Genomic DNA, 13,803 nt, shown 5'->3' on the forward strand with positions numbered 1-13,803 from the left:
TAGGATTTCCTGATACTTCAGTGAATCCATCTTGCCGTCCACATGCTGCAGGTTTCCGGTGCCAGAGGATGCAAAGCAGCCCCAGAGCATCACTGAGCCACCACGCTTAAAGGTAGAGTGTTCTTTTCAGTGTATGCCTCATCCTTCTTCCTCCAGACATACCGCTGATCCATCAGGCCGAAAAGTTCCAGTTTTGTTTCATCGCTCCACAGAACAGAATCTCAAAACTTCTGTGGCTTATTGATAAGATTTTGAGCATATTGGAGGTGACTTTTCTTGTGCTTTTGGGTCAGTAGTGGTGTATGTCTTGGAGTTTTAGCATGGAAACCTTCTGTGTTTAGTACATTGAAAAGAACACTCTGCCTACAGTTAAGCATGGTGGTGGCTTGGTGATGCTCTGGGGCTGCTTTGCATCCTCTGGCACCAGAAACCTGCAGCATGTGGACGGCAAGATGGATTCACTGAAGTATCAGGAAATCCTAGGAGAAAATGTAATGCTGTCCGTAAGGCAACTGAAGCTTGGGCGTCATTGGACCTTCCAACAGGACAATGATCCCAAGCATACCTCAAATTCCACTAAGGCTTGGATGCAGAAGAAGTCCTGGAAGATTCTACAGTGGCCATCACAGTCACCTGACTTGAACCCCATAGAAAATCTCTGGTGGGATTTGAAGAAGGCGGTTGCAGCACGCAAACTCAAGAAGTTTACTGAACTGGAGGCCATTGCTCATGAGGTATGGGCTACGATTCCTCAGGAACGCTGCCAGAAGCTGGTGTCTGGCTATGTATCTTGTTTGCAGCAGGTCATAACAGCAAAAGGGTGCTCTACTAAGTACTGAAGATGATTGCCATGAAGGGGTTGAATAATTTTGAGGCTGGAGAAGTCATTAGAAGTTGCATTTTCAGTTGACTTCGGGGACACCACTTGAAGCATTCGTTATGTTGAGCTATTTCAATTGCTTTTGTTTGATTTGTTCATTGCAAACAGCTGAAAGTCTGTACTTTTTGACAACCTGATTTACAATGGGGGTTGGATCATTTCCATTACAACTGTAGGTGAAGCTATTAAAATGTGAAATGGTAAAATTAAAATGTGAAATTGTAAACATCAATTAAAATAACAGGTGTTATTCTCTACAAGGCTGTGACCAACCCGTTTTTCCCCCTGTATCTGATATGCAAAAAATTTCTGCTCTCTTTTCTGTTCTTTGAGAAAGGAACCATGATTCACTGTTTCCCAAGTTAGATGCCTCAGTTATGCTGATCTTTCTGTTTCCTGAAGAAATGGATTTCATTAGTAATCCTGCAGAAAGCCCCAAGTCACTTGTTGAGAAGGAAATGGAAATTTGCATCCTCTTCTGGATATTTTGCCTCTCCTCCCCTTTTCTCCTCTGGCAACATCAGAACTGATTTCCCATTGTCCACTTCTTGTTTGTTGAGATCCATCAATGACATGTACACCCCAAACCATAAATAATATGGTTTATTATAGCTCACAATGATAGAATGGTGTTAACAGGGAAGCAGGTGGATGCTCATGGACAGTAGTAGCTTTGCAGTAAGGAATGTCCTTCCAGAACAGCCCTAATCTGACCTTCTAGAAGGAAAGTCCATTTATTTCATGAGTTATTGATTCAGCTGTTCTGCTGCACCCTAATTTTGAATCTGCTATTTCTGACGAATTGTTTTATTTTATTAGCCTACAGAGTTCATTGACTAGTTTTGTGCTACCAGGAACTAGGTTCAGTTTTCACTTTTTAAGTAGACTTTGGCTTCATTCTAAGAACTAAATGCACCAATTTTGTATGTCAGTGATAGGAGATCAAGGTGGCTGGCTGGCTGACTGTTTTTTAAGATCTAGTTGTGGGTGGCATCCTATCAGGAATGCAAGGACTGGAATATCAGCTCTGTCCAATAGAAGTTCTACCAAGCAAGCCCTCCCTTTTCCTTCTGACTTATATGAAAGCCACTGGCAGATTTGGGAAGCGACCATGAGATCCATAATTTCTAGAAATGTGCTTCTATTTAACAAGACACAAGAGATTCTTACCGTGAAAAGCTGGCTGGGACCATAAAGTTATCTGTAATGCAAAAGGTAAGAAAACTGATGGAAAATGTGCACGTGTTTCTTGCTGAACTATTCCCAGATGCTCAAGAGCAATCATACTGAAAAGGCTGAAATGGCCCAGGTCCCTGATAAACTAGATAGCAAGCCCTTGACTTGTGCATCTTACTTCAGGTTCCATATGGAGGGTGATAGACTTCAAGGCCACATCATTTAAAGGTTCTTCTCACTTTAAAAACTAGAAATGGGGACAAAGGGCTCTAGCTGAGCCTCCTTTCTGATATGCTGGTTTTCTTCCTTGAAAGATCATGTTGATTTAAGTTTGGAAGTAAGGCTGAAGCACCTGGGCTTGGCTGAGATGTTTTGCAGCTGAAAAGATGTCTCTATTTGAGCAATAGATGGATCCTTCTTCAACCCAGGTGATACGACATTATTGGTTAGGGCAGGAACAGCCACACTAGTTCTCCAATAGTTTGCCATTGCTGGCCACACCTCAACATCTGCCCCCTCAACATCTGCATCAGATAATGGAAACAATCATATATTGATGGTCTTCACCCAACACACTTAAGCTGGGTTTGTACAACACACTGAACTGCCAACCAACCAAACTGGTTGTGTTCACACAAACCACCACACCAGAAAAGAACAAAGGTTAAAATTAACCAAGCTTAGCATGTTGGATAAATTGCAACCAACCTGTGAGAACTGACTGTGCAAACCTTTGATCCTGTGTGTAAGCTACAGTTCATAAACCATAATGGTGTTTTTTCACAACACGCTAAGCCAAACAAACCAGATTGTGGTTTAGGTGATGTCTAAAGCCAGTCTTGCTGCATTTTACTAATGATTCTCTCTCTCTGGGTGTATGCAACATGTCAACCATGGTTTGCTATACACCCTCTCCTCGTTTAGCAACCACATTCCATTCCAACAACTTGGTCATTAGGCAAAATGGTCACTAAGTGAACACGTGACAGGGAGAGAGACACTGCAAAGATCACTGGTTGCTGCCATCTCATTCAGATAAAGTTCTCTCATACAATGTCTTGTGCCTGACCTGTTTTTTTCCCCTTTTTTTCGCCTCCTCGCAGGGTGGAGAGAGTGCTTGAAAAAGCTATCTCTTCCTAATCTGTTTTTCTCCACAGCACAGCACTTCCCTACAAAGTGCTAACCACAAGTTAACAAGCTCAGCTCTGACCTTGCTGCCGCCTGAAACTGACCAGACCTTAGTCAGTTTCACAGTGAAGGCTTTTGGTGCATGAAATTTGGTGGTACAAGTGCATTGGTCAGAAAGTATTTTTTTTTATTACTGTCGTATTTGTGAATGGTTGCTAAACGAGGTAGTCACTAAACAAGGAGTTGCTGTACCATAGTTTACTGAATCAGCTACAACTGTCAGGGTTTATGCAACACACTAAGCCAGGAAAGAGCAACCCACACTGTGATTTACCAGTTGCCTGAACTCAGGCCAAGTCTGCCCACTCTCTTTATCTAGCCTGGAGAAGCAGCATCACTGGCATTTAAATGAATGATACATACCTCCCTTGCAAAAGGCCCCAATCCCCAGGATCACCACCAGAGCCAGCAACTTAATCCCCAAGGTGACGAACAAGAGAATCATGATCCAGGAGCCACTGCCAGCTTTGAACCTGTAGAAGTAGACAGTCCCTTCTGCTCTGCCATGGCTGTTCAAAGCCACACAGGTGTATCTCCCATCATGAGTCAGGTGCCGAAGCTCCTTGGTTATCTGGTGAGTTGTGCTGGAGACTGAGGTGGCATTTCCAGACAGGGGCCCAGCCCACATCAGGGAGGGCAGCGGTTCACCTTCGGCCGTGCACTTGGCATGGAAGTCATGGTCCTGGCCAGCCTGGACAGAGATATTTATAATCCTGGGGGCAGCTGCAGAAAATCCAGAAATAGGAACAATAAAGTATTACTCAGGATATATCATTGTAATATAGTCTCTCCCTTCCCTTACAGCAGTGTTTTTCAACCTTGGTGACTTTAAGATGTGGGGACTTCAACTCCCAGAATTCCCTAGCCAGCCATTCTGGGAGTTGAAATCCACATGTCTTAAAGTCACCAAGGTTGAAAAACACTGCTTTACAGCTTTTGAAATTAAGCAGCAAAGCTTGAATGTAGGCTAATTTGTAGCCTCTGCACATTGCCTGGTCTAATTTTGGAGACTTCAGACACTGCACCAAGTCACAGGTAGTTTTAAATATGATTTGTGGAGTAAACCAAAATGGAATGCAGCAAGTCATGGCTTGCTTTGCTCTAGTTTATTGAACATACTATAAATGGCTGGCTTCATGCCATACAGCATGCCACAAACAGACCAGCCACTTTAGAGTTTAGCAGCTTGTGTGACCTTGGTCAAGATGCCTTCAAGAGGTGGACGTGCAAACTGGGCTTTGGAGGAGCAATTCACCCCTTTGCCCAGGAACAGGAGGAGAAGCAAATGGACCCCATCAACCCTTTTCCAGCCTCTTTGCTGCTCATACACACTAGCTGTGTTCATACAACATCTCTAATCAAGGCAATGAAGAACCCAGCAGATAAATGTGCACAACAGACTAAGCTTGACTCATTTGAACCTGGGTTGACCTTTTCCTCTTTGGCTTAGTGTGTTATGACTTAGCCCTTTTGATAAGATTGCAGTCCAGTTGGTTAACTCCAGAATGAGGTCAAGTTACGTGAACAGGAATAGGCAGCAATTTTATGAAGGCACTGGAGGATCTCTGGAATCTTGGGAATCCTTGGTGAGAGGTGGGCCTGGATGGTTCCTTTTCCTGCCATCTGTTCCTAGTTCTGCTTAAAGACACCCTCCTCAAGGGGTTTCACATCTTCTCACCTATGAGGCGGAGATGGATCCCACTCCGGCTCTCGTATTTGTCATGCAAATCCCCCGAGAATTCAACCCGGCAGAAATATCGGTTGCTATCATTCCAGCTCAGATTGTCGATTTGGAGCGAGAGGTTGTTCTGCCTCGGGTTTCCCAAGAGTTTGTATCTGTTCTTCAAGCCAACAGTAGTTCTGCAGAGGTCGCTCGAGCTGTGGGTGACACACTTGAAAACCACTGACCCATTGAAAGGCTCCTTCACGCGCCAAATGGCGGTCAAGGCCTTGTCGTACATCTTGTGGGGATGAGTGAAAGTGCAGGGCAGGGCCACAGACTTGCCAACCTCACCGATGACCTCCGATGGGACGTGCATGGACCACCCTTTTGAAGACATACCTAGGAGCAAAGTAAGAAGTGAGGTCCTTCCTTCACCAAGAAAACAGTGCACTTGGTACATCATGCATTGGTCTACTTAAATTTCTAGGGTCAATTAATAGAATTTCTATTTCATTTTTAAAGATTTCAGAGAACAGAGCTGGGAGAAATGTCAGCTGCAGGTCCACTGCTGGTAAGTATTGGGATAAATGGACTGAAGTCTTGGTACAGCAGAGGTACACTCAGACTGAAACCCCACATAACCACAAATGCTTTGGGTGTTTCCAAAAGTTGCTACCAAATGGTCATTTTTTAACTTGACAGCTTGAAAAAACCACAAGTGCGTGTGAGTATGCTACCTGTACTTTCTAGTTGGTGGGATGCAGGAAACAGTAAATGGTCTTGAAGAGTCATCTCTAGAGGAGAGATCTAGTCTCTGAAACCTCCAGTTCAGAAGGCCACTTGGTCATTTCTGGATTAGAGATCTAGTCTGCATGGAACAGCATGAGCATCTTGGGATTGACCACACTTGGCAAGCCAAAATGTGCCTAAATTGGCTAGTGTTTTGTCTTTTCTGTTAGTAGAGAACGTTGCATGTGATATAAATATTAAGGCTGTAAACTATCCACATCTTCTCTACCTTACTAAGAAGCATAAAGTGAAAGTCTCCATTGATCAAAACTGAGGTTAGGGTGAACAACAAGCAAATGCTATGCCCAAACAAATGAACAATATCATGGCTTACTCTGACATCCTGGTCCTTTTCTATGATACACCTAACCTGAATAGCGACTCTAGCATCTTGTGTGAATCCAGGCATCAGTTAGATGGAACAGTGAATAGACTCGGTGTAAGATATATATATATTTTAATACTGGGCAGAGCCATTTTTAAAATATATATACCAATGAGCTCCACTGCATGTCAAACTTCAACCAAGGAGGCTGGCATCAAACTTGGAGTCCACAGGCATACAGCTCACTCTGCTTTTCCTCTGAAGGACCCAGATAAGGATTTACATCTCCCCATATCCTCTCAAAATGTGTAACGAGGAAGCCGAAGCATTTGTTTATCCGTCTTGCTTTCCTTTCCTCCAATGTACTTCTAGTATATCTGGATTTATTTTTTATTTTGCCTTCAAAGTAAAATGATATTTACAGTCACCTTCTAAACATAGATGGACAATTAATGCCCAACTAACAGAGCAATGTCCCTCCTTTAAATACCTGGGCATCATCTAAGGCCCTTTTATGGAAACTGGCCAGAGCTCCACATGTTTCAAAGGAGATGATGCAAAAAAGAAAATTTTAATGCAGACAAAGGACTTGGTAGGAACACTCCTTTGATCCTTCACTTCACACTCTGCAGTTTTGGGTGCCCACCTAAAGGTGGAACGTGCAACTATAATAAATCATGATCAGTTCCGGATCTGGATCTGCAAATCTAGAACACGGAAAAGGTTTACATTAGCCGGAGGGGGAAGGATGAGATGGAAATACTTGGCAGTAGAATGGTTCAGCTTTCCCCTTCTCTGGAGTAAAATACATGCAGTTGCAAGGCAAAGTGTAAGATGCTTAGACGGTTGCATCTCTTGCAAATGTCAACCCTGAGAAACTCAGGGACAAACAGCCCTGAAGGTCATTTGATAACTCAGTGATTCTGTCTCCAGCAGAGTTAGCCAGCTGAGAGCATTTTAGGTCAAGACATATGTACAACTCTTCCTCTTTATGCATCCTCAGATGCTTTGAAGGTCTCTGCCCAAGAGAAGAAATGCTGACCGTGCAGACTTACCTTTGTCAAAGAGGCAAAGCAGACATGTGAGAAAAAACGGATGGCTTTCCATCTTCTGAGCCATTCTCCCCAAAATCTTCTTTCTGGACTTGATTGATTGGATCCACTCAGGGCCCCATCAGCATTTCCCCCACTCTCTGCAGAATGCAGGCAGATGGACTTTTTCTTACCCTGGAAGAGATGAGTGAAGGGGGTTGGTCAAGTGACTTTTTTTTTAAAGAAAAAAAGTCATCATGTGGGGATGAGTGCAAAAACCATGGAATGAATAAGCCACCCACTTCTTATTTTTTAGGCAGGCTGAGAGTGAAGTTGTAAGATTACATAGGTTTAATGTTCAAACTCCCCCCCCCCCGCAAAGTCCTGCTGGGCTGCCTCATTGTGGCTTGTATGTGTGTGTGTGAGTTCCTGAGAAAAAAATGTACTTTGGACACATGATGTGAAGACCCAGCTCTCTGGAGAAGTCTCTAATGAATGGGAAGGCAGAAGGAGAGAGAAGAAGAGGACGACCAGCAGCGAGGTGGATGGACTCAGTTACACTGGGGATGGGGAGACTGTTGGAAGACCTGAAGGACCAGATGAGGGACAGATCCTCCTGGAGAAAATCTGTCTGGTTGCTAAGGCTTGATGGCATATAATCAATCAACCAATGTTCAAACTGTCTCAGCACTTGGCTAATGTCATCCAGACTTGGAATTTAAGCAGGATTAGTACTTGGATGGGAGACCACTAGAAAATCCCAGGTCTGCAGACTGGGAAGTCAAAGAATAACTGGGAACAAAGCAGTGGAGAACCACTTCCATGGAGTTACCAGGAAGACAACATGAACCTCCATGAAGCCACCAGGAGCAACTTGAAGGGTATTTTACTTCTCCTGTCTCACTAACCTTCCCTCACTGGTACTCCTTAGTCTTTGCATTGGCAATAGAAAGAGATGCTGGATGAAGCATGGCTTTAATCATACTTTCCAGATCCTGGTGTTTCATGATGTGGAAAAGTGTGGGATAAAGGGACGTGAAAAAGGAGGAAGAAGACTAGCATTTTGGGAATACTGTGAGGTAAGCCTGAAGCTGCTGCTAGGCTGAAACTAATGAGAAAAGGCTCTAGTTTGGGGATGCTTTGATTTACAGATGATGTGCAGCATCCTCAATTTATATTATTACATTATAATTAATTGTAATGTATAGTTGTTTGTGACTATACTACATTTTGTCATAAACACTTAATAAATAAAGCTATTCTTGTGAAAGGTGAAAGGTCCCCTGTGAAAATAGAAAATCTCTGCAAAGTCACAAATACCTGCACTAGCCTGATGCCTAGTCCAGATGTTTAGGACTACTTATTTTGTTACTGCTCCACTTGGTTCTCTCCTTCTCTCTCTTTTTCTCTTTTTCTCTCTCTTTCTTTCTCTCTCTCTCTCTTTCTCTCTCTCTCCCTATCATCTCTCTCTATCTCTCATCTCTACCTCCACCTGTACCTCTATCATCCCTATTATCTCTATCTCTATCTCCTGTATATAGTCTGTCTGTCTGTCTGTCTCATTTATTTATCTTGCAGTTCAAAATAAAATCTGGGAAGGGGGATTAATTGGAAAAATCAGTAAGAACAGCTGCTAACAGTCAATAATTTAAACAGCCCTAAAGCCAAGCAATACAGTACAAATAAAACCAAAAGCTGCTATTGCAGCTTGAATGTATTTAACATATTTAAAAGCATGGAGAAATAAAGATGGCTTGGTCTGGCCCCCAAATATATTGAAGTAAGCATCAGGTGACCTCCTGTCCCATCCCCAAACCCTTATTTGAAAAAGCCAAATATTTAAAATGGCTCATCTTTGTTCCTTTTCTGATTCTCTTTTGGCCTCTACGCTCTTCAATCGCAATGGTGTCTAGAGGGGTGGGTCAAAAAAGCCAAGATGGTGGCTCTGACTGCATGATTGAAGCCCTGTCCCTATTTTTTTTTTTACATGCATCACATGAGTGGTGCACATAAAAAAAATGGTGGGGCTTCAGTCACAATGTTGTGGCTGCCATCTTGACTTTTTTGACTCCCCCCACTTCCCATGGATGTTTCTGGTCTGGTTTTCATCTTGCATGCTTGTTTCTCACTGCTGAGGAGCTTCAGGCTGCCACCAGAGGGCAGTGGTGTTTAGAGGAGAAGCAGTTGGCTTCTATTTCCTGTAGAACATCTGAAGCTAAAAGGAGCTTCGATGTTGGACCAGGCCAAGGCCAACCTGGTGTCTTTGGGAAAGACATGCATGGGCAGGAGACATTTTTATTGCCCAGCACCTGGGATTCGAGATGTGCCTTTTGTAATCAAGGAGCTAAGCAGCCATTCTTCAGAAATTTCTCCCATCCCCTTTGAAAATGGGCACACCAGTGGCCATCACCTCGTCTGGTGGAAGCAGATTCCACAGATTGACTCTGCATTAGGTAAAGAAGCATTTCCTTCTTTGGCCCTGAAGCTTTGGACCTTCCCATTCACCTCTTCCACTCCTTTGAAAGAGAGGCATGGAAGGGAAAAAAGTCAAAATGGGGTTGTAGGGTTGGTTGTGCCAAATTTTTGTTTGACCAACATTTCATGTAAGAAGCTGCTTGTGCTTGGCCGTGTTTCTGTAACTTGCTTAATCAGATCAGTTAAACGCCTACCTTCCCACAACATGTGACTTGCTATTTGTGTTTACATTTCGTTTTCTTTTGCTTCTTCTGTGTGACTTTGCATGTTGTGGGACCAGCTCATCTGGCTAGGTTTGGCATATTGGGCATGTGCAGAATGGGGGTTCACTTGTTAACCAGGTTAGGCATGTGATGCCAATGGAGCCACTGAGCTGGACAATGAGTAGGTCTAGCATTCCAGGCACAGGATTTGGGCACAGAGCAGTCCCAGCCTTGGGAAGGTGCAAAAAATCAAACTTTCAGCCTGAGCTGTGTGCTCAGCAGTCCAGTGCAAGAAGAACTGCTTGGCTGCCTCTGATCAGATTTCCTGGCCACCCCTTTGACATCTGCACATCCGGATGACCTCATCAGAGGGGACCCTGCCTGCCGATGCTGCCTCTGCTGATACCCCACCACCTCCTGGATCAAAGTAAAGACTTGCGACCCCCTCTGACCCCCTCCAAAATCTCAGCCTCAAATTTTAGGATGTTCACGATGGCAATTCTGCTGAAGCAGCGGCTCCACCCGGCTTTAAAATGTGCCAAGCCATAAACGCCGGACTCCGGTGTGTTTGTCTTCTATAAAAAGGGCAGTGGAATTTTCCCAGCAAGGAAATTTCCACCGGCGGCCTAGGGAGGAGGCCTCAAAGGGGTGGGGGGTACGGTTGCCGTCCCAGGAGATCCTGCTGACTTTCCCCTTTGTGCACTTGATCTCCGCGCGGTGGGAGGAAAGCAGCATTCCGTCCTCTCTCGTGGGGCAGGGATCTGGGTTTCCATGGCAACAGAATCTCCAAGGACCATCTTGGCCACTATGGCTCTTGCAAGGGGGGCCTGGAAGCCCCCAGACCTTCTTTCTCTGCAGGGAATAAAGAGTGGTTGTTGGGTTTTTACTTTAAATAATGGGTTGCAGTCCTCTAGGCTTCACGTGCAACAGAGGAAGGCCTGTTCTGGCCAGACTTCTCTGTTGCCATCTCCTGCTTCTCTTCCTCCTCCTCCTCCTCCTTCCAGCTGTCCCCTGGGGTCATGTAGAAGAAAGGGCAGAAAGGCTCAGAGGTGTTCCAGAATACAGGACAAAAAAACAAGAGGTTTCAATTATAGGGAGCCAGATTTTGGCAAGAATCAGGAACAATTTCCTAATGGTCAGCTCTTCTACTATGGAATGGACTGTCTCAAGAAATGGTGGAGTCTCCTTTGCTGGAAAGATTTAAACCATCTATCAGAGTCCTGAAGTAGTGGTTTCCTGCCCAGGGAAGAGGGGCTGGACTAGATGATCTCTAAGGTCCTTTCCAACCCTTCCATTCTATGACTTGATGACTTGTATTTGCCAGATGGCCCCACATGAGCTTCAGCCAAATGGGAAAAACACCCACACATGAAAGAAACACTCTTAGATGAGTGGCTGCAGAGGGTATGTATGTTTTTGAGATTGCAACACTCTGTATAGAAATACCAGCAGGCTTGGTGTGAAATGGTTCTAGTCTGAGGGCCATGCAGCATCAGTTTGGTTTCATAGAATCATAAAATGTAAGGCTTGGAAGGTATCTTGGTGATCATGTAGTCCAGCTCCTTACCCAGTGCAATAATTCACTATTCCAGCATCCCTGATGGATGGCCCTTCAGCACTTCTTCTGCAGGTTGCTTTGGGTCAGTAAAACACAGATACAACAAAAGCCACAGTAGACAGTGTACAATGGCAATAAAATCAAGAAATTCTAGACTGGTCTCTAAAACCAACATTTGATGTCACAATGCTATCTGTCTCATGAAGTTAAGTTTAGCAAGCAATAAGGAAAGACTGATTTTGGAGCGGAATATTCAAGAGATTAAACAATACAATTTAACACAGTTGGCAACACTAGAAGAAGAGGGTGTGTGGGTATAAGAAATCTGATTTTGAAAATAAATAGCACTATAAGTCTTTACTTGGGCGTGGAACATGAAACTTCATTAGCGCTGTTGTAAAATTCCACACTTTCAAATCTCTCACACCCTTTGTTACAGTCTGCCTGGAATCCTTACCACCAACATTTAAAAAATTAAGCTTACTCATAACTGTTGAACTCCAAACCCCATCAATTTTTTTCAGTTCAGATTGAGATTGCTCCTCCAAGAAGACGTAAATAGGATCTTTTCAAATATTTGACAACACCCTTTTTCAGATGACTGCATTTTTACACATACACTGTACTACACATACATTTATTTTAAGTACACTTAAGGGAAAAGTTCAGAGTGGTAGTCTGGATGCAATACATCTGAAGTTCATAAGAAGGACACGGTCAGTCCTTCAAGGTAGACAAGATCAGGAAACAGATGCCAGAAGAAGACTTGAACTATATTTTATTGAGGTAGGCTGCAATAACAGGATCTTGCAAGCCTGATTGTGCTTCATCTTCTCTCCCTCTTATATCCCAGTGAATTAGGAAGGATCCTGACTGAATCTCTTCTGAAGACTATCTTGTTTCCCAGGACTTAAAGACTGTTTCAGCCCTCTTTGGTTCCATAACAGTTCTTGCTTAATTCAAGGTCATGTCCCTGACTCTCTACCAATGAGGAGGCAAGTCCAGCACTGGATCTCATGCTGTTGTCAACCAGATGCATCTGGGAAGCTCACAAACATGGAAGTAGGGCCATCAGCAGAGGTTGTGTCAAAAACAAAGCAAAACCCAAGAGGGAAACCAGGATTATGTGACCGAAGCACACCCCGTTTTTATGGGTAATCCATGTGTGACAGTGACTGCTCTGCAAATGCCCCTTATTGAAGTTCAGACCCTATTAAAGTATGTGTGAAACCTGGATTTGTGTCTGTGTGTGTATGCCAGTGTGAACCACTTTGCATGTCAAAGTGCATTTGCTGTTTTAATGTCTATTAATCCAACTGGATCTCGTTGGATCATTTTGCAATCTCTTTTTAGTTTTACTTCTCCAAATACCAGGACATTAATACACAAATGGTGAATTCTGACTCCTCAGTCCCATGAGCGATCCTTGAGGGACGCCAATTTGAATGTTCTGTAACATGAATGTTATTAATTTATTTCTAGTTTCTATTTCCTCTTCTTTAATCAGTTGCCAACCCATAACAGCATCTCTATTTTCATCACTTGGCTTCTGAGTTTGTCCAGAAGTCTTCATTAAGGACCTTTTAAAATCCAAATATACAATATCTATTCAATCTTCTTCTCTACATGCTTGTTGATAGATCCCAAAAAACTTCAGAAACTAAGCTGGAGAAAACTTACCTTTGCAGAAGCTATGTTGGCTCTTCGTTCAGAAATATTTGTCCTTCTACAGCTTGGATTATTTCCTCTTTAATAATACTTTCCACATTTTTGCCTAGATTGGGCTTAAAAATAACTGGCACATAGTTTTCCATATCTTTCCTTTTTAAAAACTGGAATTATGTGGGATTTCCCCCGCTTTCCTCAAGAATTACTAACCTTAAAGAGAAATTGTGTGTTCTAGAGGTGATGATGTCTTCTAGAATAGGGGTCTTCAAATATGTCGAAGTTTGTTACACAGCAGAGGGAGTGGGCTTATTCTCTATTGCTCCAGCAAGCAGAACCAGAAGCCATGTATTAAAACTAAAAAGGAGGAGGTTCAGGTTAGATATCAGGAGGAACTTCCTCACCATCTGAGCTAACACCAGTGGAAGGCTGTCACATGAAGTGGTGAATTCTCCTTTGGTAGAGCTCTTCAAACAAAGGCTGGATTATTAGAGATGCTTTAATGGATCCTGAATAGGGTCTGGATGAGATGGTTCCTTCCAACTCTCTGATTCTATGATTCTATAATATTATAGAATTATTCCGATGACATAAGAGTGTAATAGAAACCCATCATTAATCCTTCTGATAGCAGCTTCAAGGTTTCTCCAGGGAAACCCATGGTGAGATGAATGTTATCCATGAATAAAGTCAGCTAACATTCACCCTTCTCTCTCAAAAAGTGAACCCCCACAAACCATGATATCCATGTATCTTAGGGGCTTAGGTAACCCCTAAACCTTTAGTAGTAGTGGTCAAGGGGTCTCTTCCAGCTTATTTGATCTCTTTAAAAGCCTGAGTACATCTAGTA

General features: G+C 43.3%; 1 protein-coding gene across 1 annotated transcript; it reads right to left on the bottom strand.

Moving 5' to 3' along the window:
- Window positions 1–3,578: 3,578 nt before the first annotated feature.
- SIGLEC15 (sialic acid binding Ig like lectin 15) lies at window positions 3,579–7,207 on the bottom strand. Its single transcript, XM_063293186.1, has 3 exons — window positions 7,077–7,207; window positions 4,923–5,306; window positions 3,579–3,967 (listed from the first exon to the last, which is right to left on the bottom strand). The coding sequence occupies exons 1-3, from the start codon at window positions 7,138–7,140 to the stop codon at window positions 3,579–3,581; spliced, it is 837 nt and encodes a 278-aa protein (XP_063149256.1). The 5' UTR covers window positions 7,141–7,207.
- Between the last annotated feature and the right edge of the window lie 6,596 nt (window positions 7,208–13,803).

Source organism: Candoia aspera, chromosome 2 (genome assembly GCF_035149785.1).
Source record: "Candoia aspera isolate rCanAsp1 chromosome 2, rCanAsp1.hap2, whole genome shotgun sequence".
In the NCBI taxonomy this organism is placed as follows: domain Eukaryota; kingdom Metazoa; phylum Chordata; class Lepidosauria; order Squamata; family Boidae; genus Candoia; species Candoia aspera.

What these genes read in the sequence shown, in the direction of transcription:
- SIGLEC15 (XM_063293186.1), bottom strand. Translation starts at nt 7,140, where the DNA reads ATGGCTCAGAAGATGGAAAGCCATCCGTTTTTTCTCACATGTCTGCTT. An exon ending in GCTTTGCCTCTTTGACAAAG is followed by an intron (nt 5,307 to 7,076) that starts GTAAGTCTGCAC and finishes CTTTGCTCCTAG; the next exon opens with GTATGTCTTCAAAAGGGTGG. An exon ending in GATCCATCTCCGCCTCATAG is followed by an intron (nt 3,968 to 4,922) that starts GTGAGAAGATGT and finishes GATTTTCTGCAG; the next exon opens with CTGCCCCCAGGATTATAAAT.